The sequence below is a fragment of the Moschus berezovskii genome, chromosome 7 (assembly GCF_049115385.1).
Source record: "Moschus berezovskii isolate FMDL1 chromosome 7, NW_MosBer_1.0, whole genome shotgun sequence".
NCBI lineage: Eukaryota > Metazoa > Chordata > Mammalia > Artiodactyla > Moschidae > Moschus > Moschus berezovskii.
In genome coordinates, this window is record NC_142466.1 from 35351598 (window position 1) to 35379289 (window position 27692).

The 27692-nt window shown below is 38.6% G+C and overlaps 2 protein-coding genes across 4 annotated transcripts in view; one reads left to right on the plus strand and one right to left on the minus strand.

Moving 5' to 3' along the window:
* Positions 1–5551: 5551 nt before the first annotated feature.
* Positions 5552–27692, plus strand: part of PSIP1 (PC4 and SRSF1 interacting protein 1) — a 37113-nt gene continuing 14972 nt past the window's right edge. For all 3 annotated transcript variants that reach the window (XM_055428196.2, XM_088837894.1, XM_088837893.1), the window contains exons 1-5: positions 5552–5759; positions 8944–9020; positions 20380–20518; positions 22663–22767; positions 23643–23705. In XM_055428196.2, coding sequence (XP_055284171.1) covers positions 5688–5759; positions 8944–9020; positions 20380–20518; positions 22663–22767; positions 23643–23705 — 456 coding nt within the window. In that variant the 5' untranslated portion in view covers positions 5552–5687. The remainder of the gene's footprint in view (positions 5760–8943; positions 9021–20379; positions 20519–22662; positions 22768–23642; positions 23706–27692) is intronic.
* The window catches only part of SNAPC3 (small nuclear RNA activating complex polypeptide 3), a 70222-nt gene continuing 57173 nt past the window's right edge, over positions 14644–27692 (minus strand). Inside the window, exon 12 of the transcript XR_016037804.1 lies at positions 14644–19523. The gene's annotated coding sequence lies outside the window, so the exon portion shown is untranslated. The remainder of the gene's footprint in view (positions 19524–27692) is intronic.

The following is a 27692-nucleotide window of genomic DNA, read 5'->3' on the forward strand; positions in this document are numbered from 1 at the left end:
TAAAAAGAAACTGTACACACAAAAAAAAACCAAACTGTACATTTATACCACAGAATCTACTCAGATATAAAAAGCAGCAGCTGGGCTTCCCTGGCTGTCCAGCATTTGAGAATCCACCTGCCAATGCTGGGGACATAGGTTCGATCCATATGTCAAAATTCCACATGACACAGAGTAACTAAGCCCAAGCATCACAACTACTGAGTCTGTGCTCAAGGGCCCATAAGCCCCAACTACTGAGCCCATGCACCACAATGAATGAAGCTTGAGTGCCCACAGCCTGTGCTCCGTAACAAGAGCCTCCACCACAATGAGAAGCCCAAGCAACAAAACAAAGAGTAGTACTCACTCGCCACAACTAGAGAAAGCCCACAGGCAGCAAGACCAAATTCAGCTAAAAATAAATAAATAAAATGTTTTACGGAGCAATGACCATTGGTATATGGAACAAGTTGGATGGATTTCATAAGCAGTGAGATGAGTGGAAAAAGCTCATTTGAAAAGGTCACATACTGTACGATTCCACATACACAATGGAAAGAAATGACAAAATTCTTTCTTCCCAGTTGTTCTCATGACCACCTAGATTCATTAACACCTCCCTTATCCCCTGTGTCTGAGAATGACTCTTCTTATTGATAAATCTAGTTACCGCCTCACCAGCTAGTACGACTGTAACCATTTTAATGGAAATCATTTTAAGTAAGAGTTGATATGTATCCCCAGAAGCAAGCAATGATAATCCCTTCCTTCACATCTTTTACATATAACGTGCGCAAGTCCCCACACTAACACACAGTATTAGTAACACAAACTTATTGCTATGAACAGCAATTGATGGTCCAGTGCTGCAGTCCCTGGGGTTGCAAAGAGTTGGACACGACTGAGTGACTGAACATAACTGAACTAGTGCATCCTGGTTTTTCCCTCTTAAGGACCAAAGTTCCAAATACTTTTGGTTTCCAGAGGAAGCTAGGCCTAGGCCAGGGTTATTACATCTCTGACAACTCTTTAAAAAAAAAAAAAAAAAGATTATTTCTTTGACTGTGCTGAGTCTTAGCTGCAGCATGTGGGATCTGGTTTCCTGACCAGGGATCGAACCCAGGCCCCCTGCATTGGGAGCATGGAGTCTTAGCCACTGGACCACTAGAGAAGTCCCTGAATGAATTATTTGATTAATGTTCTCCCCATATTCTTGCTTACTTCACCACTACGAGGCTTAAAATATCACATATAAGAAAACAGTTCAGTATCAATTGCTGTTCACATCAGTAAATTTGTATTACTAATACCATGTGTTAGTGTGGGGACTTGTGCATATTATACATAAAAGAAGTGAAGGAAGGGATTATCATTGCTTAATTCTGGGGATACATATCAACTCTTACTTAGAATGATTTCCATTAAAGTGGTTACAATGAATGTATTTGTGGTCTATGAATAATGTCAGTGCTTTTAAAGGGTTAACCTTTAAGCACATGAAATATTCACAAAGTCTAAACAAATATAAGTACCCTTGAGTGTCTTATCTGCTTTCTCAGCTTAAAGGATAAGAGAGACTCTGTTAGAGTTTTTCACCTACCCCTTCCTCTCATTTTTCCAACAAGTATTTATTGAGACAAATTTTATTGAGTGCCTGTGAATGCCAGGCACTGGTCACCAAGATAGTGCCTTCCTCCAAGTAAAGACGAGTCAGAAAAATTGTAATGAAGAAATTATGTCACAGTAAGATGAGGTCAGACAGTCATTCATGAGGAGATTTTGGGGTTGAGTCCTTTACGGCTAGAAGGAGTTAAACAGAATGGGCTGGTGGTAGGGACAAGCTGGGAATGGGGTGGGGCAGACGGAGGCTGTGAGGAAATTTGAAGCTGGAAATACTTTCAAGTCCGAAGACAGAAGGTGGAAGAGTGCTGGCCTGGTTTTACTTCCAGCATCTTTTTCTAATTACACAGTGCTGCTGGCCCCCTGCTCCACCTAGAGGAGGTGTGGGATCACACAAAGGCGGGGACTTGAGAACTGAAGGGCTGAACTGTTGCCTTGGCCACTTGAGTAGATGTTTGATTTGGGGTAAATTGCTGAACTTCTGTGTGCCTGTTTGCTCATCTGTAAAATGGGGATAGTAACACCTGGATTAAATGAGAGACTGTAAGTCAAGCTCCGCCCTCAGTTCATTCAGATCTCCTTTCCCCCTCTCCTTGGCTTTAGTTGCTTTGAATACTGTTTTCTTCTTGCAACTTCCCACTGCCCCTCTAATCTCTATCTTGCTCTGCTTTTTCTGGCATTCACACTAAGAATGCTGACCGTGGGGGAGGGGTGCATCAAGCATGGCTGGAGAGGAGCATAAGCTTACAGTAGTTTAGAAAATCTCTCCGAGTAGCTCTCGTGAGCCCAACCCTCCTGCCTCCCTCTCCCCTCTCCTCCCCTCCCCTCCCCCTCTCTGGAACTTCGGCTCCCAGGCATCCTGGGCTTTTGTTCTCTAGAGGCTTAAACTACCACCTGTTTTGCCCTGACTTATTGTTTAAAGGGAATCATTCCTTGTCTACAGACTATCAAAAATCAGAATTGCCAGAACTTACAGACAGCAAGAGCTAAGTTTGTACTTTCTCTCTCTTTTCAATACTAACACTAAAACATCAGTGCTTTCCTATTTTCCCTCTATTTTCCATTTCTTTTCTGAGGATCTCCTGGCTCCCAATAACCACTCCCTCTTTACTTATTGATACTATCATAAAGCATTAATATAAATTATCTTTTAATATTATAATTTATTAATATATACCTGCCTTCCCTACTTGATACTAAGTACCTATGGTCTGTAGTGTCTTCTACAGCAGTAGTTTCTCAAACTTGAATATGCTTAAGAATCTTGCTATGGGGATCTTGTTAAAACACAGATTCTGATTTAGCAGGACTGGGGAGGGGCTGAGTTTCTTCTAACAACTTCCAGGTGAAACCCCTGGACCACACTTGAAGTTGCAAAGTCTCAACTGGATTTAGAACAAAGAGGGTGCACATGAAATGGTTGCTGGAGGATGCCTTGGTTTCTCCTACTCAGTGCTTGGAATTTTTCTTCAATACATCTTTCTCCACTTTTTCCTGTGCACTATTTATGACTAACTGACAATTATTTCTTTGTGTACTTAGCTGTGCCCTTCCTTCCCTTTTTCATAATCAACAGTCTTCGTCCAGAAACCAGTCACTTAGGGAGTACAACAGAAATCTTCAGCCTTTTTCTACTGTCATCTGCTTTGTAGCAAGCAAGGTTAACTTTTCAAGGAATCATCTTTACCTTTGTTGCTGAGTAAACTATAGTAGCTCCCTGGTATGTATCATATCAAACTCAAATTTAGAATGAGAAGCTTCAAAACATGCCTCCAACCCTTCCCTCTCCTTTGCCACTCAAGTTTCTTTTTTGCAGCACGTGGAGCCCTCTGCATATTGCTGAGGTATGAGTCAGTCTCCTGCAAGACATTTTGCATTGGGAATGTCTTCTTTCGTTCTTTTTAAAGGCCAATGCATATCTCTTAAAAATTCTCAATTTTTACCAACTTAATATGAAGCATTATTTGATTTATTCCCAATTGTGAGTTCTTTGTTTAGAGAAATATAAGCTATGTACTATTATTTATATATTTTAATATTTTTATGCTTTTTTCATATTTTCATTTAGTTGTAAATGAAAACTGTCCATTCTTCTCATTCACCGTCATATCCTTAGCATCCAAGAGTGCTTGAGACTCAGTAGGCACTTTGGGTAGGGGGACCCTCAGTGAAGGATGAAACAAAATTTAAGATCAGTTTGTACTAGTTTTCAAAATGCTTTCTTGCTACAATTTATTGGGAAACTGGGTGAATGTTAATGGTTAAATAAGACAATTCTGGTGTAGTTGATACAGTAAAAATATTAAAATATCAACTTACATCAGAAGGCTGGACTTAATTACAACCAACTTATTAAAAATGTATTGGCTAAAGGATATAAAAAAAATTTAGAAATCCTTTGAAGAATATTTTGAGAGAGAAACATTTGAGGTTTAGTACCACCTACCATTTTACTAGGAAAATAAAATTTAGATGCAGCCAAAATACAGTAATGCCCAAACCCACATCCTATCTAAATGGCTTCTGCTTTCCTGTTATTGTTTTTTAGCCTGCAGGTTTTGCATTCGTTAGGATTTCATATTTCTAAATAGTTCTTGGTGCTTTAAATTTAAAAGAAATGGGGCTTTCTCATATTACAATTTCAAGGAAAAGGAGACTGCAGGGCTCCTTCAGCGAGGTTTAAGAGGCCTGCAAGCTGCACACCGTGCAACCGCCTCATGCTCCGATTTCATCTATGGGTTTTTGTACAGTTCTTTTTTGGATGGTGCAAACAGCGCAAGTGCAGCATTAAAAACCTCTCCACCCTGGGAAACGACGCAAGAACACGCAGCTTTCGGCTGCCAGGTTCTCTCTAACACACAGCCAAGGGCTGGAGGCCCGGACACCCGCCCCCAAACCCCGTCCACAACAATCGTTTCCTCCCTCCCCGCCTTTTACATACAGTACACATACAAATACACACACGCAGAGCAGCCAGCAGGGGCGGGCCGGGTGCGACCACTCCGCAAACCGCAGGGGGGAGCCACAGCGAGCTGAACTGTTCGCACCCACTTCTTTGTTCCTTCGCACCCGTCTCTCTCTCCATCAGGCCTCAAACGTTAGGAAAGAGCGAACTTGGGGATCTAGGGTCTCCTGAAGCTCCGCGTCGAGGCTACACACCTTCGGCGGGTGCTGCGTTATCCCCCCCTCCGTCGGCGAGCAGTTGGTCCCGCCCCAGTGCTAGCGGGCGCCGAGCGGGAGCCGCGCGGGAGCAGCGCAGCGACGGCGGCGGTGGCGGCGGTTGTTATTTGGAGCCGTTGAGACGCCTCTGCGGCAGCTGGTGGCGCAGGTGGCGTGCGTGGACGCGGACGGAGGCGGCCGGCCCGCCACCGCAGCGCCCGCGGCCCCGGCAGGTGAGCGGGCGGCGGGGACGCGCCCCGCCCCCCCCGGGGGCCTCTCTGCTGGCTCTCGCTGGGAAGCGGCCGCGGCCCGCCGCGGAGTCGAGGTTCGGCCCGGGGCTGCGACCGTCGGGAGGAAGGCTGTGGGAGAGGCCGTGTGTGGATGGGAGGGCACCGTGCCCCTGCCTCTTGCCATCTTTTTCTCCCCCCTCCGCCTCTCGCCGACCTCCCACCTTCTTGGGGCTTCAGCTTCGGTGGGGGGGGAGAAAAGACTGAGGAACGGTGGGGCGGGAGAAAGGGGAGTAGGGGGCTGGAAGCATCTCTGCCTCAGGTGGCGGCGGCGTCTCGCTCGTCGAGCGGCGGCCCTTGCGACGCCTGTGGGGGCTGCGGAGGCCGCGCGCGCCGGGGAAGGGAAGGAGCGGGCGGCTCTCGCTCGCGCGCCCGCCCCCAACCCGCGCCCAACCCGCGCCCCTCGGCCGGCCTCCCCGCCCCCGCCGCGGCGCTCCCCGCGCGGCCCCTCCCTCCGCGCTCGGAGCTCTAACCGCCCTCGGTGCTCTCCCTCGCAGGCGCGTCGGGGCAGCCCACGGCATCCTCCCCCTCCCGCCGGCGCGGGAGCCGCGGCTCCGGTGCGCCCTCCCGCATCCCCTCGCAGTCCGCGCCGCCGCACCTCCTCCCTGGGCCTCGGACCCTCGGCCTCGCCCCTGAAACATGACTCGCGACTTCAAACCTGGGGACCTCATCTTCGCCAAGATGAAAGGTTATCCTCATTGGCCAGCTCGAGTAAGTGATTTTTAGCCTTCGCGTTTAGCGGTGCTCCCTTCCTCAGAGGCCTACTTCCTACCCTTTACTCTTTTTGTTTTTTTTAATCCCCCTTCGTATCCTGTCTCTCCCTCGCTTTCCTTTAGTCTCATTTGTAACCTGATCTTTTTAGTTTTTTGCCCACTAATCTTCTGTGTAATTTAAAAATCCAGGTGTTTTGGCATACTTAGGTGTTTTCCTATGGTTGTTGGTAGACCTTGGCAGGTTTTATTAATAGGAAATATTTGAAGATGATGCCATTAATGTTCCATTGTAGGTGAAAACAAATACTGATTTTGTGTTCGAAAAAAAATGGGGGGCTTCCCTGGTGGCTCAGACGGTAAAGAATCTGCGACATTTTCTTAATTTTGAGTAAAATCCAAAATAGCAATGGAATCTATGCAAACCATTGGGTGTCAAAAGGTTGTATGGGATTAAACTGAATTCATAGGTATTCTTTCCTGTTTTATAGTTAATGAGGCCTTCTGGATTGACTGGTTCAATGAAAGCTAGGGCTGTGTATTCTGGAAAATTTTGCAATAAGGTAGCATCAGAGAAAGTCTAGGAAATTCATTTTCAAGTTTTTATTGGTGAAGTTTGCCTTATGACCTTGAAGAAGTTGTTCCACCTCTGATTGTTTCCCATAGGTGAAAGGAAGAGTATACCCACATTCCTTAGTTCGAATGTAGTAGAGAGAGGTGATTGAGAACTCAAGATTTTTTGTGACATTTAGGAATTGAGACTGTCTTTTAAAAAAGTACCATTTTCAGAAAAAGATCTTTTAGCTTATAATAGGACTCAGGTTCTAATACAGTGATAGAACCTGAAAAAGGTTGGACTCAGTAAGCTCAAGAGCCTTTTTAAGTGTATTCATGATATTCTAAAGCTGTAATTTCCACTAATTTACTCTTCTTTGAGGAGTGTGTTTCTTAAAGATAATTAAATCCTGTAGTTTAAATTATGTCAGCTGGGAGGAAAAATAAGCCATTGGTTACAGAGAATCATGGAGTTGCTGAGTGCTATCCAAGTGTAAAATGTTCACCATTTCTTAATTTTTCCCATCCAGCTGTAAGTCAGGTTTATAGATTTCCTTCCAACCTGGAAAGAATGTTTTCCCCCTAGTCATAGTCTACCTTTTCAGTTGGAATCTTAGTGGAAAAATCCTTAATCATAATTCTTGTCTGTGTATTTGACACTTTATTTCCTTTGTGATCATTTTAACTCTATGTGCGTTCTTTGACTTCCAAATAGATTGTGAAGTTCTCAGAACAAAAGATGTAAACTGAATTTCCTTATCATCCCCCCCATCCTTAGTATGTAAGTCATGCACTAAAAAACTATTTCTTGTTTAAGTGGAGAATAGGCAAACTGAGGTTTAAGGCCCCTCCAAGATAACATTTTTTGTGGTTTGAGAGTGATTATTTTGATGTGTTAGAAAATCTGAAGTTATGGGATACATCTTCATTCAGATTTCTATGTAGCAGTTTAGTTTAAAACCAAATGGAAATGCTTTAAAAATTACTCTTCTAAATCATCTTCCCCGCACAGCTCAGTCTGTTAGGTGACTAAAAGTGCTAATAAAAGCAAAATAAAGTAGCTTCAGGAGGGCCAGAGTGTTTTATTTAATAAATGCTGCATTTACCAATTTAATTTGTATTGAAATGGAAAATTTTAGTCTCTTTTACCCTTTTTTTTCTTAGAAACAGTTGCATTTAGATTTGATATTGTCTGTGTCTTAAGAATTGTATTCGTTTTCTATCTTCTCTCCAATCTTATGAATTCTAAGTCTTTGCTTTAGAGAGTTTAGAGTATATATTTAAGGTCTCAGCTGGGAAAGTGACAACCAGTGTTCCAGTTTTGATTTTAACATTTTCTGTTTATCCCAAGCTTCATTACTTTTTAAGTCTTGTGCTTTCTTGTAATCCTGTACCAGTAATAATCATTTTTACAGTCAATTTTTGAAAACTTGTCTTGCATTTATTAACCTCTGTAGGTGCTAGACATTTGCATTAACTTTTAAAACTGTTTGCTGGGAGAAAGCATATGATCTGAGACGACAGGAATATCCCTTATCTTAAGGCCCCTAAGGATTTTTCATAATTTGTGACAAAGCTGAAAAGACAGTAGAGTCTTATTTGTATAGGTGAGGAAATTAAGTTCCTAAGGGTGTTGGGTGCTAATGGTTCTTATTGATGGCTGAAACCTTCAGACTGCCAACCAGTGAAATCACCCTCATGGTCTTTTCTTAAACCATTTCTTTATGATCATACATAAGGAGCATAGTAGGTCTTCTGTTGGTCGTACCCTTCTTAACAAAGTCAACAGATTTTTTTAAATTGAAATGTTTTTGAAAGGAATGAAATAGAAATATATTTCTATTATTTCAATTTCTGTAAATGTATTATGGAATTTAATAATGAAGTAGAAATGTTAAACTCTGGCTAAATACTACTGTCTGAGGTGGCCATAACTCTGATAAGAAAGTAACAACTATTGTAGATGTGTTCGACATAGCAGTACCTGATACTGTCTTCCTTACTTAAATAGAAGTATTGAAATATTAAAAGAGAAATGAAAAAGGAATAGGTAACCTCATGTTACTCAGCCACATAGGTCTAAGATGTTTTCATAAGTGTATGTTTCAGACTTGAAAAGTACTGCTTTTAACCTTTTTAATGTCTGGTTTTACATTACTCCAGTATTTCTCTGCGGAAATAGCATTTAAAATTTTTGAACAGATTCAGAGTTCCTTATCTGGAGTACTTAGGACCAGATTTATGTGAACATTCAGAATTTTGGGGTTTTAGAATGGTAGTGATGGTCCACATACGATACATCTTTCTGTGATAAGGTCTAGGATGGCAAATGATAGTCTAACATGATATTTCTGCAGAGAAGCATCAGTAGAAATGCTAGATGGATGAAAGAAATGATGGAATAGCTTCAGTTTCTATGTAGGTTTTGCTATCACTTGAGTTTTGAGAAATATATTGGTTTTCAGAGCTTCTTGAGTTTCAGAACTAGAGATAAGGGATTGTGGACCTGTAGAACTGGTCCATTTCATAGCAGATACCCATTTGGATGTTTTATTTTCAGTTTACTCTGGTGTGTTTAAGTGTGTATGATTTAAAAGATTTTAATTTTTCTGATCTTTTTTTTTTTTTAGGTAGATGAAGTTCCTGATGGAGCTGTAAAACCACCCACAAACAAACTACCGATTTTCTTTTTCGGAACTCATGAGACGTAAGTCCTTTTAGCTCTAAAGGCAAATCAGAGTTAATTTAGCAGGTTGATTGGGTATATAACAAAAAGCAAGTAGAGGTTAATTAAGAGAGAAAATAATAAAGTAACAGAAAACATTAAAATCATCTTTGAACTTGGAAAAAAGTCTTCACGTGTCTCTTTTAAATTTAGTTTCATGTTAAATTAGACACTGCAGGTTTAACTTTTACTGGCGCGGATGTCCTTAATCATAAAAGATGTAGATTGATCCTCTCAGCAGTCAGAAAATAATCGATGGATGAGAAAGTGTGTAAGGAAAATTTTAACAAGGTGTTCAGTATTCATATTTAGTGTAATTAGTGTTTTTTGTAATGATGACCTGACACCTTATTTTAGGTTTTGTGATTTTAGCCACACTAACGGTGTATTGTGGGAAAGGTGAAAAGAAATCTGAATAGGTCCTTCTCTGTGTATTTGTATGATTCTGGGAGCCACTGTTATGCTCTGCTGCCCCTGGTGGATTTCTGGGCAGAAACTGATTTGGAGAAGCAAATTAATTTTTCAGAAATTGTAGCTGAATACTAACTGTTACTTCTAGATGCGGAGGATTATTCCAGGGGCTATCTCATTAATTCTGAAAAATAATATTACTACATGCCTATATTTTAATAGCCTTACAAGTAGCATATAACCTCACCAGTTTTGAACTTTAGGTTTAGAATTTGCAGTAATTTTGGTAGACTTGTTTACCTGGGTTCAGGTTAAACAAAACTGGTGCTACTCTAGTTAAAATTATATATTCCTTAAGATTGTCTACAATGACAACATCTGTTTAACATTGCTTAGCTACTGTGTGAACTTCCAAAAATTTTTTAAAAATAGCTTTATATATAATTTACATCATAAAGTTGTGTAAAGTGTAAAATTCAGTGGGTGTTAGTATACTTACTTCCATAACCATTAGCAGTCACTCTTCATTTCCTGCCCCCAGGCCTAGATACCCACTAGTTTACTGTCTGTCTAAACTTGCCAATTCTTTACATTTCATATTAATGACATCATGCAGTGCCACATAATTGTCAGTTTTGAGTTCAGAATTTTGTTGGCCTTCACTATAATTACTTTGAGTATAAAAATTTGAATATACTTTGAATATAAAAATTTTTTTAAAAATGAGTTTCTGATTATCTGGGATAATCTACCATTTAAAACTTGCATAAATTCAATAGGGAACGTATCTTTTAATGAAAAATTGTGTAGTCTCTATTAGAATAAGGGTTTTCAAAGTGTGGTCCCAGGTCAGGCTGCACCCTACATGGGAACAGCACATGGGAACTTTAGATAGGCATGCAGATTCCTGGACCCCACCCACCTAAGATTCACTGAATCAGAAGTGGAGGTGTGCAGCCCAGCAGTCTGTTTTAAGTAGCCTTCCAGATAATTCGAATGCACGCGAAGATTGAATACTAACTATATCAAAGTAATGTGAGTTAGACATTCCCTAGAATTTCTATGTATCCTTATAGCATTAAAGACCTGGAGAAGGATATGGCAAGGAGAATTCTGTGGACATAGAAGCCTGGCAGGCTACAGTCCATGGGGTTGCAAGAGTTGGGCACGACTGAGTGACTAACACATAGTATTATAGCACACATAGTCATTCTTATGTTAAATTTAGAAGAATGATCATCCCTACCTCAACATTTAAAAATGAGGATTTTTATGTTGTAAATACCTGTAGATTATAAATCGAAACAGACTATGCCAAAGAACTAAATTTTCATAAGCATCGTTTGGTTAATAACATAACAGTGGTATTATTAAGTGGGAAATGAAGATGGTGAATTACTAATATTCAAAAATTAGAATATATTCAGGAAATTAAAATTAAGCTGATGATATTAAGTTTTCCTTTCAAAATGCACGTGTAGTTTTGTGCCTCAGTGATCTCATAAGTGGGCTTCCCTGGTGGCTCAGAGGTTAAAGCGTCTGCCTCCAATGCGGGAGACCTGGGTTCGATCCCTGGGTGGGGAAGATCCCCTGGAGAAGGAAACGGTAACCCACTCCAGTGTTCTTGCCTGGAGAATCCCATGGATGGAGAAGCCTGGTAGGCTACAGTCCACGGGGTTGCAAAGAGTCGGACACGACTGAGCGATGGAACGGAACGGATCTCATAAGTACACTATCACCTTTGGAAAGGCAATGCTCTTGTATCTATTAGTCTGGTGACTTAACGTGTTGGTATTTAAGGTTAATTTTTAGAAACTGAATTGCGGTGAAGTGCTTACCTTTTTCCCCCTCAGAATGTGGGAGGGCGGTTATTTGAACCTGTTTGGAATTTGCATAAGTTGGAGTTGAGTCTAGGAGCCTGTAGTTAAGAAGAAGAAGATGGGAAAGGAAGAACATGGAAGAAGAAATGACAATTAAAAAACTAGATATTCATAAAAGTGAAAAGTAGTGTTAGTCACTCAGTCATGTCCAGCTCTTTGTGACCCCACAGAGCCTGGCAGGCTCTCCAGTCCATGGAATTCTCTGAGCCACCAGGGAAGCCCAATTATTTGTAACTGATTTGTAAATTAAGATTTTTTTTTTATTATTATTTTGAAGTTAGAGCAGAATCCCTTTGTAACTGCATTCGTTTCCTGAGCTACAAGCATTTGGTTTTTTGTAATTTTTTACACCTTTCATAGTTAATTTATCCACCAAAGTTTTGAGCACTATATAACAGTGAGCTCTTATGTATACCAAACATGATGGGCTACTAGGTATCTTAAAACTAATATATTGGAAACAGATTCTTAATAAATGAGACTGACAAAGATGCAGTGCTTTTTGCTGGAGCCAAAAATCTTAGTGCTTTCCTTGACTTCTTGTTATAGTCTTATCTTTTTCCTCCCCACATCTAGTCAGTTAGCAAGTCTTAATTCTTTTCCTTTAAGATGCATTCTGATCTGCTTTTTTCCATCTCCTTTATGGCAACTTAAATTCATGCCGCAGTTACTCTTAGAAATAGTGTCTTGTCCCTATCTTGGGCTCAGCTTTCACTGTTCATATATACTCAGAGTGATCTTGATATTTCAGTCAGATCATGTCATTTTCTCTGTCCAGAGCCTTTCAGTGACCTCCTTGTTAACATTACCAACAGACAAAACCCCCAAATTTTGTCTATAAATGCTATTGTTAAAAAATTCTTACTTTTTGGCTGTGCTGCAAGGCATGTTGGAATCTTTGTTCCCTGACCACAAATCAAACCTGGGCCTCCTGCATTGGAAGCTCAGTCTTTTTTTTATTTTTAATTTTTTAAATTTTAATTGGAGTCTAATTACAATATTGTTGTGGGTTTTGCCATGCACTGACATGAATCAGCCACAGGTGTACATGTGTCCCCCATCCTGAACCCCCCTCCCACATCCCTGCCCATCCCATCCCTCTGGGTTGTCCCAGTGCGCTGGCTTTGAGTGCCCTGTTTCATGCATCAAACTTGGACTGGTCATCTGTTTTACGTATGGTAATATATATGTTTCAATGCTATTCTCTCAAATCATCCCACCCTCATCTTCTCCCACAGAGTCCAAAAGTCTTTTCTTTCTATCTGTGTATCTTGCTGTTTCGCATATAGGGTCATCGTTCTCATCTTTCTAAATTCCACATATATGCGTTAGTATACTGTTTTGTTTTTCTTTCTGACTTACTTCACTCTGTATAATAGGTTCCAGTTTCATCCACCTCATTAGAACTGATTCAAATGAATTCTTTTTTAATAGCTGAATAATATTCCATTATGTATGTGTATCAAAACTTTGTTATCCACTCATCTGCCAATGGACACCTAGGTTGCTTCCATGTCCTGGCTATTGTAAACAGTGCTGCAGTGAACAGTAGGGTACATGTGCCCTGCAGTGGGATTGCTGGGTCGTATGGCAGTTCTATTTCCAGTTTTTTAAGGAATCTCCACACTGTTCTCCATATTGGCTGTACTAGTTTGCATTCCCACCAGCAGTGTAAGAGGGTTCCCTTTTCTCCACACCCTCTCCAGCGTTTATTGTTTGTTGACTTTTTGATAACAGCCATTCTGACCAGCGTGAGATGGTACCTCATTGTGGTTTTTATTTGCATTTCTCTGATAATGAGTGATGTTGAGCATCTTTTCATGCGTTTGTTAGCCATCCGTATGTCTTCTTTGGAGAAATGTCTGTTTAGTTCTTTGGCCCATTTTTTGATTGGGTCACTTATTTTTCTGGAATTGAGCTACATGAACTGTTTGTATATTTTTGAGATTAAGTCTTTGTCAGCTTCTTTGTTTGCTATTACTTTCTCCCATTCTGAAGGCTGTCTTTTTACCTTGCTTATAGTTTCCTTCATTTTGCAAAAGCTTCTAAGTTTAATTAGGTCCCATTTGTTTATTTTTGCTTTTATTTCCATTACTCTGTGAGGTGGGTCATAGAGGATCTTGCTGTGATTTATGTCAGAGTGTTTTGCCTATGTTTTCCTCTAGGAGTTTTATAGTTCCTAGTCTTAGAAACTGTTTAGATCTTTAATCCATTATGAGTTTATTTTTGTGTGTGGTGTTAGAAAGTGTTCTAGTTTCATTCTTTTACAGGTGGTTGACCAGTTTTCCCAGCACCGCTTGTTAAAGAGATTGCCTTTTCTCCATTGTATATTCTTCCCTCCTTTGTCAAAGATAAGGTGTTCATAGGTGCGTGGATTTATCTCTGGACTTTCTATTTTGTCCCATTATCTATATTTCTGTCTTTGTGCCAATACCATATTGTCTTGATGACTGTAGAAGCTCAGAGTCTTAACCACTGAACCACCAGGCAAGTCCCTACAAGGGCTGTTTTATAACACCCTGTGTGAACTAGTCTATTCTTACGTCTCCAGCCTCACCACATTTTCTATTTTACTGTTACACAGATGTATCGTGTTTCAGGTCCTTCCTGATTGAAGACCTATCTTTCCCAACAAAGAGAAAACAGATTTTCAGTCATTTAGCTCTTAGCTCATATCCTTTTTTTTAATGCTTATTTTTCCATTGCAGTGATGACTAAATTTTTCTTTTTTTTTTTTTCCTTCACCCACAAATGAAAAGCTTGGAGAGCAGGAACCTTGTCAGTCTTGTTTATTATTATTTACTTATGTGCCCAGCACACAGTAGCTGTTAAATAAATGTTTGGTAATAGACAAAAGCTCTATGACCTAGATAAAATCAATTTGTTGATGATGAATTTGCTGTCCATTAGCTGGCATTTCTATAGTGTTTAGGACAGCTGGATCAGAAGAGTGTCTTTGAATCCTGCCTTTTATCTATCTGCTCTATGACCTTGAGCAGGTTTACTTGGCCTTGTCCTTCTCTTCCTTGTAAAATGGGAACAATAAAATACTCTACCTTAGAATTTGAGGTGCAGATAAAATACTACATGAAAGGTGCTTAAAACAGTGCTTCAGTTCAGTCCAGTCGCTCAGTCATGTCCGACTCTCCGCAACCCCATGAATCACAGCACGCCACGCGTCCCTGTCCATCACCAACTCCCGGAGTTCACTCAAACTCATGTCCACAGAGTCGGTGATGCCATCCAGCCATCTCATTCTCTGTCATCCCCATCTCCTCCCACCCCCAATCCCTCCTAGCATCAGAGTCTTTTCCAGTGAGTCAACTCTTCGCATGAGGTGGCCAGAGTATTGGAGTTTCAGCTTTAGCATCAGTCCTTCCAATGAACACCCAGGATTGATCTCCTTTAGTGCTTGGAATGTATTAAACACAAAATGTCAACTATTAAGTATTTAAAATAATGTTGCATATTATTTTTCCACAACTAGTAAGTATGCTTATTAGATTGTTTGCAATGCAGTTTGTTTTGCTGGCTAATTATCATTATTAATTGAGGGAATACTCTCATCCAGGTCTACTTATTTCTCTAAAGTCTAGAAATTTTTAAATGAAGAAAGTGTTTTTGCCACTTTATCTCTTTACTGCTCTTACTTGTCCTAATTCAGAGACGTTAGATGCTCAATTCTAGGAACTTTGAAAATACCCATCACAGGTTGTTTCAAAACCTGCCTAACATACAGTTATTAGGAGTGAAGGTGAATGGGAAAGTTTTGCTGGCTGGTCAGTTTTTTGTATCATTTGTCCACAAGAAAGGAATGAAAAAGTGAATCATAGGATTTTATTTTCTTTACACTGAGTTGTTCTGTACAATTTCAGTACTACAGACATAGCTGTATGTGTTGGTGTGGAGTTTGTATGATTTCTTATAGTGAGAGGAACTTTCATCTCTGTATTGTAAAGGTCCTGGTACATAGTAGATTTATCAGTTGTCTATTGAGTCATTTTCTGTTATAAAGTAGTGTGTACTGTTATAAAATGTAGTTTAAAACAGTATGTTTCATATTTTGTGATTTAATAATAATAGGGAAATGAAACATAAAGTTATAGTCAGTGTTTTAAAAGGTATAAGTTTCTGTGTTATATTATTACTTGACAGCAATTAAATGAGTTTTGAGCTTCAGGTCTTCAGCCATGATAAACTTCCCTATCCCATTTTTTTATATGCAACTTCTGGTTTGCTTTAGAGGACGCTTTTAGGTGTGTGGTAATTGAGTTTTTGTGAGGCATGTATGTGTTCTTTAGGTATATACATTGTTTCCAGAAAAGTGACTTTAGAGAGATGACTGCTTTTATGTGTACTTGGATTCTGAAAAATCAGGATACACAGGAACACATTCTAGGCATATGCCATGTAAGAAATACACTTGCAGGCTTTGGAATTAACTTGCTTCAGAATTATAAAATTAATATTGTAGCTAGTGATTTGCATTTTCTTAAGACATTTTCCATTAGCTTTAATCCTTGTGGGCTTTGACAATTGGTATTTGAACTGAGTTCATATGTATAGGGATATGGTGTCAATATTAATACATAAATCAGTGTTTCAGAGACTGTATTACAGTGGTTAAAGGGACTCTGTTTAAGGGAACATTGTACAGAGTGAAGGCTCTGCTATTTAATAGCTCAATAACCTTGCTTGCATCAGTAAATCTTTCTGGCTTTCAGTTTTCTAATCTTTAACAAGGAGGATCTTGGTGATCCCTAAGTTTCCTTTCAGCTCTGGAATTTGGTGGGTAATGTGTGTTCAATTAATGTATATCTTTTTATTAAAAATTTTTTTAAAACAGCATTAAAAGTTCTCTACAAAGGAAGCACATCATTTTTACTCTTTTTTAGGGGAAAAACCCTAAACCTATTACTGTTTTTAGTGTATTTTCTTTGAGATTTATATGTCATTTAAAAATTGAAAGCTTTGAAGGATGAATCAAAGCTACAGCTACAGAAAGTTGTGCCCTTGGGAACTAGTGATAGCTGCTTAAAAATTAATCGGATCCCTGTTCACCAAACCTATGGGATTGCATCCCTGGGGAAGATTCTTTGTGTGTGCGTGTGTTTTCTTATTTTTTTTAATTGAAATGTAATTGATGCATACTGCACAAGTTTAAGGTTTGTTGATTTTGATACATTTATATATTGCAGTGTTATTACCACCATGATTTGATACATTTATATATTGCAATATGCTTACCTACCACCATAGCCATAGCTAACACCGCCAACCTCCATTGGGTCCTGTAATTAGTCATTTCTTTTTTGTGGTGACAACATGGGAGGATTCTTTTTTTCATCCACCATAATTTTTTGAATCTCATTAAGGAGCTCTGTAGTCTTGAACATACCATTTGAGGCAGCAGTTCTACTTAGAATTTATTAGGAAGATATGTGAAAGGATGGAGCAATACATTATTTATTATAGTTACATTTTATAATAGAAAATTTGATACAGGAAATGGTCGGACAGTAGACAAATTAATTTTGGGAAAGTTATTAACAAGTGGGTGAAAACAGTGGCTATCTGTAGTTGGTAAAGTTCTGGATCATTTTTGTTTTCTTTGGAATGTGATACTCACTGAAAAATATTTTAACAACTTTATTAAGATGGTAATTCATATCCCAAACAATTCAGTTAAAACATATAATAGATCTTAGTATATCCAGAATCATTTAGCCGTTAGTACAACTTTAGAACATCTTCATCATCCCAAAAAGAAACCCTGTACCCATTAGCAGTTACTTCTTGTTTCTCCTGTCTCTCCCCTGTATTGCCATAGGGAACCATTAATCGTTTTTTTTTTAAAATATTCATTTATTTATTTGCCTGTGCTGGGTCTTAGTTGCAGCACTTGGGTTCTTTACTTGTGGCATGCAAACTGTTAGTTGCAGTATATGGGATGTAGTTCCCTGACCTGAGGTAGAACCCGGGTTCCCTGCTTTGGGACCGTGGGGTCTTAACTGCTGGACCACCAGGGAAGTCCTGGGAATCAATAATCATTTTGCCTGTCCTGGGCATTTCATATAAATGGAACTATACAATATGCAGTCTTTAATGGCTTTGCTGCTGTAAACACTTGCATACAAGTTTTTGTGTAGATGTATCAGAAAAGGCAGGAGAGGTAAGAGACATGGGTTCAATCCCTGGGTTGAGACGATCCCCTGGAGGAGGGCATGGCAACCCAATTTCCTTACACACTATCAGTAATAGTGCATTTAATATTTTGACAACTTTTGAAGGTTATGGAATAATTGTTTTCCTATTTTTCAATAAGATTGCCTTGCATGGTCATTTTTGTGGCCTCTTGTCATGCAAAGTAGGGACTACCTGTTTTGGGAAAAGAAAAATAATCCATATAAATTTAACTGAAACCTTTATACACTAAATAATATGGTGGAATCAATTTTGATTGAGAGCAGAAAGAGAAGAGGGTGTCAAGATGAGATGGCTGGATGGCATCACTGATGCAATGGACATGAACTTGGGCTAACTTTGGGAGATGGTGAGGGACAGGGAGGCAGGCCTGGTGTGCTGCAAGAGTTGGACATGACAACTAAACAACAAGAAAGAATCAGTTTTCTCTCTTGAGTAGTGTTTTGGTTTAGAATCATTTTAAAATGCCCCATGTTTGAGGTTTTAAGACATTTTTCTGTAATTTTATTAATTATTTAATATTTCAAGGTCCCTTCCACTTCTTCAAGTTCCTGGTGCCACCAGTTTTGAACGCTTTGGGGACTTCAAACTATAAATTAGTCTGACTTTCTACATTGCTGTTTAGTACCCAACTTTCTCAGTCTTTACAGCTTCCAAATTTGATAACATCTCTTAGCCTTATAGAAGTTGTGAGGTTTTAGGAGGGAGAATTACTTTGTTCTTACCAGAAGTATATGTTGTATTTTTGATGGAGTTTTAATTCAAGTCATTTACTTGGAATTTGGAGATGATTATGCTGGAGGAATTGCTTTACTGTTTTAACTAAATATGTTAAATTTTCTAAGCTTAGATTGCAGGTAGGAGTGAATAATGCTTAGTAAAAATCTGAATTTCTAGATCACTTGAAATCATGATAATTTGTGTGCCTTAACTGATGTGCAATTAAAATACATGGATACTTTTGAGTATTTGTAAACTGAAAATTTTAAATAATAATTAAGGCTGATTTATATAATTGATCATATTTAAGTAGAGCTCTTAGTCTCTTGTTGAAATTTTATTCTAAAGCTTTAAAATATTCTACACTAGAATTTTAACTATAGTCATAGGTCCCTAATTCTTAAAAAATTTCAGCAGATATGGAATTTGTGATACAAAATTAGTAATCAATAATCTTAAATTGCAGCATATTTTAGAGGAAATGAGTAGTAATTTGATTTTCCTCTTGCTTTGGAGAATATACATACATCAACTACTATGGCAAAAACCTTACACATTCTCTGTATGTACCTTTATAGAATTGACAAAGAAGTGACGACCTAGGGAGATAAACAAGGGGTTTGTTCTGGGGATTACATCTAAAGACATATATATACACACACACACACACACACACACAAATAGTTGATTGTCACATTAACAGGTTCCATATTTATGAATTTGCCTGCTTACTGAAATTTACTTGTAATCCTAAGTCATTTAGTGTGGTGTCTTCATGGTACTGTCTGTGTGCAGTGGCAAAAAATGGAGTAACTTGATGCACGCATTCCTCCTGAGGCTGAAGGAAGGCTGTTTTTTACCTTGTTTCAGCTGTCATACTGTAAACAAGTGTCCTTCTTTCAGTCTGCGTAGTGTCATGGATTTTGCATTTTTGTGCCTTTTTCTTGGTCATTTTGTTGATTATCAGTCAGTTCAGTTCAGTCTCGTCCAACTCTTTGCGACGCCATGGACTGCAGTACGCCACGCCTCCCTGTCCATCGCCAACTCCCAGAGTTTACTCAAACTCACGTCCATTGAGTAGGTGATGCCATCCAGCCATCTCCTTGTCTGTTGTCCCCTTCTCGTGCCTTCACTCTTTGCCAGCATCAGGGTCTTTTTCAAATGAGTCTGTTCTTCGCATCAGGAGGTGAAGAACCTGTTGTTTATAATAGCACCCTAAAGTGTGCTGAAGTGCTGGTCAGTGTTCCTCAGTGCAAGAAGACTGCTGTGCCTTACGGAGAAAATGAGTGTTACATAAGCTGTTGGCTATAAATTCAGTATTAATGAATTACCAATATATATTAAACAAGGTGTCTTTAAACAGAAAAATGCATAAGACAATGTTATATATGGATTGGTTGACAAAAATATGACCAAAGGAACCTACCCTGTATTTCCCCTGCAGCAGTGGTATAGTATTTCCTTAATTCAGTGTTCATGGCAACATTTTAGAATACAATTAGCATGAAAAAAAGAATTGACTATAATATATATGTGTATACATGTGCATGTGTAAATATGTGTATACACACATAAATGAACAAACTAGTGGTTACGTCTGATTCCCTCATTGAATACAATAAAATTCTGAACATTTATTCCAAAAATCTACATACATAAATAAACAAATATTAAAACATACATATACCTTATTGACAGTGTTTTGAGTTGTATAATATTCCAAATTACTTTGAAGTAAAACTATAGTTGGAATTCATTTAAATGTGTTGATTAATGCAGTCTTGTCACATTTTTTTTTATGCATTTTTATAGCAAAATTTGTAAAATTACACAAAATTTACCATTTTAATCATTTTCAAATGTACTGTTTAGTGGCATTCAGTACATTATTGTGGAGCTTGTATGTTTTTTTAAATAGAATTGTGGATCTAGGATTAAATTTCTGACTGAATTTAATAAAGGTGTTTGGAATTAAACAGTTATTTGTGGCTACCCTTTAACTTATATATGATGTTTAATGCATTTAGATTAAGAATTTTTGATAATTGTGTTCATAGGGTAGTGTTATTTAATCACTTACATTTGAGATTGCGTTACACTCACATTTCCCCCCCCTCCTTTTTTAGTGCTTTTTTAGGCCCAAAGGACATATTTCCTTACTCAGAAAATAAGGAAAAGTACGGCAAACCAAATAAACGAAAAGGCTTTAATGAAGGTTTATGGGAGATAGATAACAATCCGAAAGTGAAATTTTCAAGTCAACAGGTGCGTCATATTACATAAAACTTAGTTTAGTATTACTTACTCAGTTTTGGTGAATAATCGGTATTCTAGCTATAGGAAAATAATTGAAGAGTCTTGTAAATTTCAGGTTAAGTTTTTGTGAGGTTGAACCTTGGACTTTTGTATCTAGATAACTGAAAATATTGCCTTCGTGGTCAAACAGATCTCAGAAAGCTAGGAAATATTCAGTTATTTAAATCCTGATTGGAAGTTTATTTAATGTGTTGAATTTAAAGCCTATGTACTGTTTTCTTAAATTTAGCTTTAATAACAAAGGATGTGTCTTTTCTTATTTTAATTTCTAAATCTATAAAATTAGAATATGAACTTCATGTGGGTTAAATATGTGACAAAAATACTTATAGCACTGTGCAAATTATATTTATTTTTGGTTTCAATAAGAGCAACCTTTAAACCTTTTTATTCTGGGTTTGTGTGTGTGTGTGTGTATTCTGACTTGAGTTTTTTAAAACTGGATGAGTGTGAGTAAACCTGAAGGAAATAGCAACACACTGAAAATTTTGTGTAAGTTTTTATCTTTTAATCTGTATGGTTTTTTGTTCTTTGTCTGTGCCAGGCTTTTTTCTCTTGTTTGAAACCTTCAGACTGTCCTGTTTGGAATATTTTAATTTTTGATTTTACAGGGCTGCATTAGATGATCCCAAGTGCCTTCATTAGCCACCCAAAAGTTATTTGTTACAGTACTTATATCATAATTGCTTTTGTACTAGTCTTAACTGCCACAGGCTTGTTGTATAAACAAAGAAGTTGTATGTGTCTTATGTGCCTGGCATTGTTATATATGTGTGGAGAGAATAGTTATCCCCTAAATGTTTATTGCACAAATGTAAGAATTGATGAATGATTTCCCATCCTTATTGCCTTAACTGTGTAATGGGAGTCCCAAGAGACTGAGTTGATTATTTCCTGAAAATAACTTTTTGTGATTTCACTTGGATTATGCATCCTATGATTGTGCCTTCAAAGTCATTTTCATTCTCCAGATTGTCTTGCATAGTCAGTCACTCTATTCTCTGTTGCCATCTACCTACTTAATCTCCAGGTAGTTTTCATGATACATGTTGATACTTGGAATTTTGTATTTCACAGTGAAATATTTGGTTGGTTGTGTGCATGAACCCCAACAATTTTCTGTTCTTAACATAAGTGTGAATGATGATGCTGGTGTGATGTACTCTGTGTTCCCAGCCCAGACGTCCTCATGGCACATTCCTGGGGTTTGGTGCAAGCATTCAAGCCCAGACTTACATAAAAGAAACACCAAAAATTTGCCATCATTAATTTATAAATATCTGTATAGTGCTATAAGTAATTTTGGACACATGTGTACATTTTTTTAATATACCTTTATAAAATTTGTGGATTATCAGCATTGCCTTTTTTTTTTTACAAAAAAGGAAAAGGGTTAACAGTGTAGAAGACTAGCCAAAGGAAAAAGCTAGAAAGGTGCATAGTTTGGATTACATTGCCATCATCTTGTAAATGTGTGCTTTACCCTCGCCTCTGGTTGTCATCATTTTGGTTGGTATTTTGAAACTCTAGGGACCCTAAGTCACCTGCTTACAAGTATTTTCTCATCTGGGGGTACTTTTAAAAATCAATGATTATTGACTCTGTTAAATCAGAATCACTTAAGTTTGGATTTCAGGAATCGGCATTTTAAATAAACTAAGTTTGAAACATAGATAGGTCAAGGTCCTTTAATAAAGTTGTGATATATATATTTAGATAGATATATACTTTTTTAGATTGGCTTCTTTATCCAGAATATTACAATAGTTGAATACAGTGTAGGTCTGTGCTGTTCTAAATCACCTTACATTGTATCTTGTTGGGTATTGGTTAGAACATCAGGATGGTATTCTTTGTAATTGTACTTTTAATTTCTGCTTCATCATTTTATCTGCTGAGCTTGTATGCATCAGTTGCAGGAATAATAGCATTTAAAACTGTTTATAAATTGTGCATATTAGAAGTATCCTGTGCAACAGAAATAAGGGTACTTTCTAGCTTTCTTACAAACAGGCTTTGATTTTTTTATGGGCACAAATTTTAAAGTTGGGATAAAATTATTTTGTGAAACTAATAGATTTGGTTGTTCATAGGCGTCAGCTAAACAGTCAAATGCGTCATCTGATGTTGAAGTTGAAGAAAAGGAAACAAGTGTTTCAAAGGAAGATACGGACCATGAAGAAAAAGCCAGCAATGAGGTGTGTTTCATTTCTCTTGCATTCTAAATCCATCTTGTTGCAAGGAAGAATTGTAAAATGAATTGATTGTGGCAAAGTAGTAAGTAAACTTCAAAGTAGTCTAGTAATGATTGGGAAAATATTAAAGACTTATTTCCTTGTGTGAATATTAAATATAATATTATAAAATATTTTTTTCATCTTTATACTTTCTGGCTGCTCCAGGTCTTAGTTGCAGCCTGTGGAAAGGAATCTTTAGTTGCAGCACATGGAATCCCTGATCAGGGATCCATCCCAGGCCCCCTGTATTGGGAGTGCGGAGTCTTAGCTACTGGACCACCAGGGAGGTCCTTGGATGTTGTTAAGTTATTTTGCTGTGCACGATATGAGGTACAGCTAAAAGACTGGCTTACTGTATGTTAGGAATATTTTTAAAGCGAGGTGTTGTAAATGGATGTATGGGAAAGGACATTGAACCAAATTTTTAGAAACCTACGTTTATTTCCAACTCTGTATTTGATTATCTGAATGGGAATACTTATTTAGCCCTTCATAAAATTGTTATATGATCAAGTCCTGACCGCCTCTTAACATTAACAGTCCTAAAACTGAAGATTCTGCTGTAGAAAGATTCGTGTTTTGTAAATTTAAATAGACAAACTTCCCAGTGTACTAGCAAGTGTGACTTTTTTATTTGATCTGACAAATTTTTTTTTTTTGGACAGAGATACCAGTAATTCCTCTTATTTCGTAATGATAATACTAAGACTTTCAAAGTTTATAATTTCAAACAAGTTCCCTAGTTCTTTTAGTGAAACATGTTTGTGATTTTTAATTTAAGAAACTTTGTTTCCGTTGTGGCATAATTTATTAGTTTCATCTTTTTTTTTTAATAGGATGTGACTAAAGCAGTTGATATAACCACTCCAAAAGCTGCCAGAAGAGGGAGGAAGAGAAAGGTAAATCTACAGCTTAACCACAGAGATCTTAAAAAGAATTTTTATTTTAGCTGGATTGAGGAAGTGTAGATAGTGAAAAAACTGTACTGTTTAAACTTAGCATTTCACTCTTAAGTCCTTATTGTAAAGGATAGGTTATGTTTACATATCAAAACTGTTCCTTTCTTAGTGATACAACATCCTTAAGTTGCTGCTGCTGCTAAGTCGCTTTAGTCGTGTTCGACTCTGTGCGACCCCACAGATGGCAGCCCACCAGGCTCCTCTGTCCCTGGGATTCTCCAGGCAAGAATACTAGAGTGGGTTGCCATTTCCTTCTCCAGTGCATGCATGCTAAGTGGCTTCAGTCATGTCCTACTCTGTGCGACCCTGTGGTCATCAGCCCTCCAGGCTTCTCTATCCACAGGATTCTCCAAGCAAGAATACTGGAGTGGGTTGCTATTTCCTTCTCCCTCCTTAAGTTGAATGGTAAACAAAATAAAATGCAGCAATTTTCATTCCTTTTTATGTTGCTGCCTTAGGTTTTCTCTATGAAATGGATAATATATATACTTATAAGATTATTGAGAGGATTAAACCAGTTAAGACATAAAATATTTATAATCCTTATACATGGTAAGTGCTTTATAAATGTCCACTATTATGCTGTTGTTACTACTGTACAACATTGTTGCCTGAAATGAGAGGATGTGACAGTTTGGGATGAAGTACATCTTAGGATTTTAATTAATGTTTTCTTCTTTCCTATGTGAAGTTTTGTTCATCACACCTTTTTCTGATCTATTTATGTCTCAGACTATTATTATATGACAAAGCTACAAAGAAAACACGTTCTTTTTTTTTTTTTAATGGCAAATTATGCTATTAGTTTATTGTTTTGGCCAAGCCATACAGCACATGGGATCTTCGTATGCTGCACATGGGATTTTAGTTCCCTCACCTGGGATTGAACTCAAGCCCCCTGCAGTGCAAGCACAGATTCTCACAATTCTCAACTGCTTCACCACCAGGGAATTCTAAGGATTGTCTTTTAAAAAGGGTTGTTTGTTTTTTTTTCTCTCGTAGTACTGTAGTGTGAGTTCAGCGTCTTTAATTAAAGCCACTGAAATTGTTTGTTTTCATATTTTACTTCCAGTGGCTTTTTATCCCCTGTGGAGGGGGGTGTGTGTGAAGGGGCTATGATAACTTGAACAAGATTTTAAAAGATAGGCAGGATTTTGACAGGCAGGTGGAGGAGTAGGGGAGGACAGAGGCATAAGAGAAAACTTCACTTTGGGCATTTCTAGTATTGCATTTCAGTATTATCAGACCATAACATTTGAGGGAGACAAGTATGAAAAACACCAATTTGTTATCCTGAAGAACTTCAGTTTAGAGGACTGGTGGATAGCCATTGAATCATTTTAAATTTCAGATACTTATCCTTTTAAAGCAGTGTAAATGATGGGAATTGAATTGAAGCAGAGTGAGACTAGTTTCCTGATAAATTGATTCAGAATTTTGGTACTCACTTCACTGGCCCAGGCGGAAAATCATCAATGAATAAGGAAGATCATGTCTTTGTTCTCACTGAATTACATTTTTGTTGAGACAGACAGTAAATACATAAGACAATTAAAATGGGGAATTATGATTGTGATTTGGTAACTAAATTATAAAAACCTTTCTAAAGAGTTAGCCTAACATTTATAGTGGTGTAGTTTATTTTACTTTTGTGTGTGTGTGTGTAATAAAGTTTTATTAAAGCATAAAGGAGATAGAGAAAGCTACTGACATAGACATCAGAAGGGGGCAGAAAGAGTACCCCCCTGCTAGTCTTCAGCTGGATGTTATATAGTCACTGCTGCTGCTGCTGCTAAGTCACTTCAGTCGTGTCCGACTCTGTGTGACCCCATAGATGGAAGCCCACCAGGCTCCCCCGTCCCTGGGATTCTCCAGGCAAGAACACTGGAGTGGGTTGCCATTTCCTTCTCTAATGTGTGAAAGTGAAAAGTGAAAGTAAAGTTGTTCAGTCGTGTCCGACTCTTAGCAACCCCACAGACTGCAGCCCACCAGGCTTCTCCATCCATGGATATTCTAGGCAAGAGTACTGGAGTGGCTTGCCGTTGCCTTCTCCGAGTGGTGTAGTTTAAAGATAGGATTTTAAGAGCCCTTTAGGGGGTAAAGTTAATAGTTGATTGAAAATGGGTGTGAAGGAAGCTAGGATGGCTCAGGGTGTTGGCTTGGATGACTGGATTATATACTGAGATGCGAGATGTTTTGGGAGTAGAGGCTGGGGAGGATGTGAAACACCTTTGAGAATTAGACTGAAAATATATATTTCTCTGACACCAAAAAGGGTAAAGGTAGAAGTTACAGATGTGGTCTCATATAAATACAGGATATTAGATGGTTAGTCAAGGGGAAAAGTTTACCAGGAACCACACATTCCCTGGTGGCTCAGAGGTTAAAGCGTCTGCTTCCAATGCGGGAGACCCGGGTTCAATCCCTGGGTCGGGAAGATCCCCTGGAGAAGGAAATGGTAACCCACTCCAGTATTCTTGCCTGGAGAATCCCGTGGATGGAGAAGCCTATGGACGGAGAAGCCTGGTAGGCTACGGTCCACGGGGTCGCAAAGAGTCGGACACGACTGAGCGACGGAACGGAACACAGAAACCAGAATCCTGAGGTAATAGAGTGGCCATGAAAGGCTGCCTTGTAAAATTGTGGTGGAGAATGAACTGTCAGGAGAAAATCTAGGAGAAGCTATCAAGGTAAACAATGAAAGAGAATTTTAAGAATGAGGGAGTGTTTAGTAGTGTCCTGATACAGAGGGGGTCCAATAAGGTTTGACAGTTAGGATTTGCCAGGATATTTTAAGGTCAAATGGTAAGAACAGGTGAAGTAGACTAAAGAATAAAATGTTTAATGTTAACATTACACTGGTTTTGAAATCTTGGAAGTGAGAAGAAAGAATGCAACAAGGATTTGCCATGGTTAAGGGAAGGTGTTAAAGTAAAAAAATATATAATAGAGGCTTTAACACTTTTTCTTTGTGAAACCAGGAAATAGCAAAGATATTGAAAGAGTTTAAATTATTGAAAATTAAGAATAATGCTGAGAGAAAAGGGAGAACACATTTAAAGAAACTGACTTAATGGGAAAGTTTTTCATCTTTTTGAACATTGAAAGGAATGGACTATTAAAAATTTCTAGGGAGACTTGGAAATTAAGGGAATCCCTTCCTGCTGGCCTCAGTCTCTCCCTTCTCCCTCACTGAATTCAAAGCAAGACTGCATATATGGTATAAGGCAAGAAGAAAGGATTGAAAGTTTATGCTAGAGGGAGGAGAAGGAAAGGGAATGACAAAAGACAGGGTAAAGGATTAATGGATAACTTTGACCACAAATGAAGCTGCATAAAATGAATACATGTTTGTAGATTTTTTTTTTCCTCAGCAGGGCTCAGATCAGTAGGGAGTAATAAAGCAAGGAAGGTAGAGTTTTATGGTCATCCTCTGTTGGAGATTTGTGGGACAGGTGCAGCAAAACAAGATTGCAGATGAATAACAGACCCATGAGGTTTTTGTAGGGTTGGGAGGCCTTTATGTAAAGTCATGAAGGGAGTAGAGCTAGCAAATGGGGTAATAGAAAATTTGTCAAAGGATTCAGTTCAGTTCAGTCGCTCAGTCGTGTCCAACTTTGCGACCCCATGGACCGCAGCACGCCAGGCCTCCCTGTCCATCACCAACTCCTGGAGTCCACCCAAACCCAAGTTCATTGAGTTGGTGATGCCATCCAGTCATCTCATCCTCTGTCGTCCCCTTCTCCTCCTGCCCTCAATCTTTCCCAGCATCAGGGTCTTTTCCAATGAGTCAGCTCTTCACATCAGGTGGCCAAAGTACTGGAATTTCAGCTTCAGCAGCAGTCCTTCCAATGATTATTCAGGACTGATTTCCTTTAGGATGGACTGGTTGGATCTCCTTGCAGTCCAAGGGACTCTCAAACACCA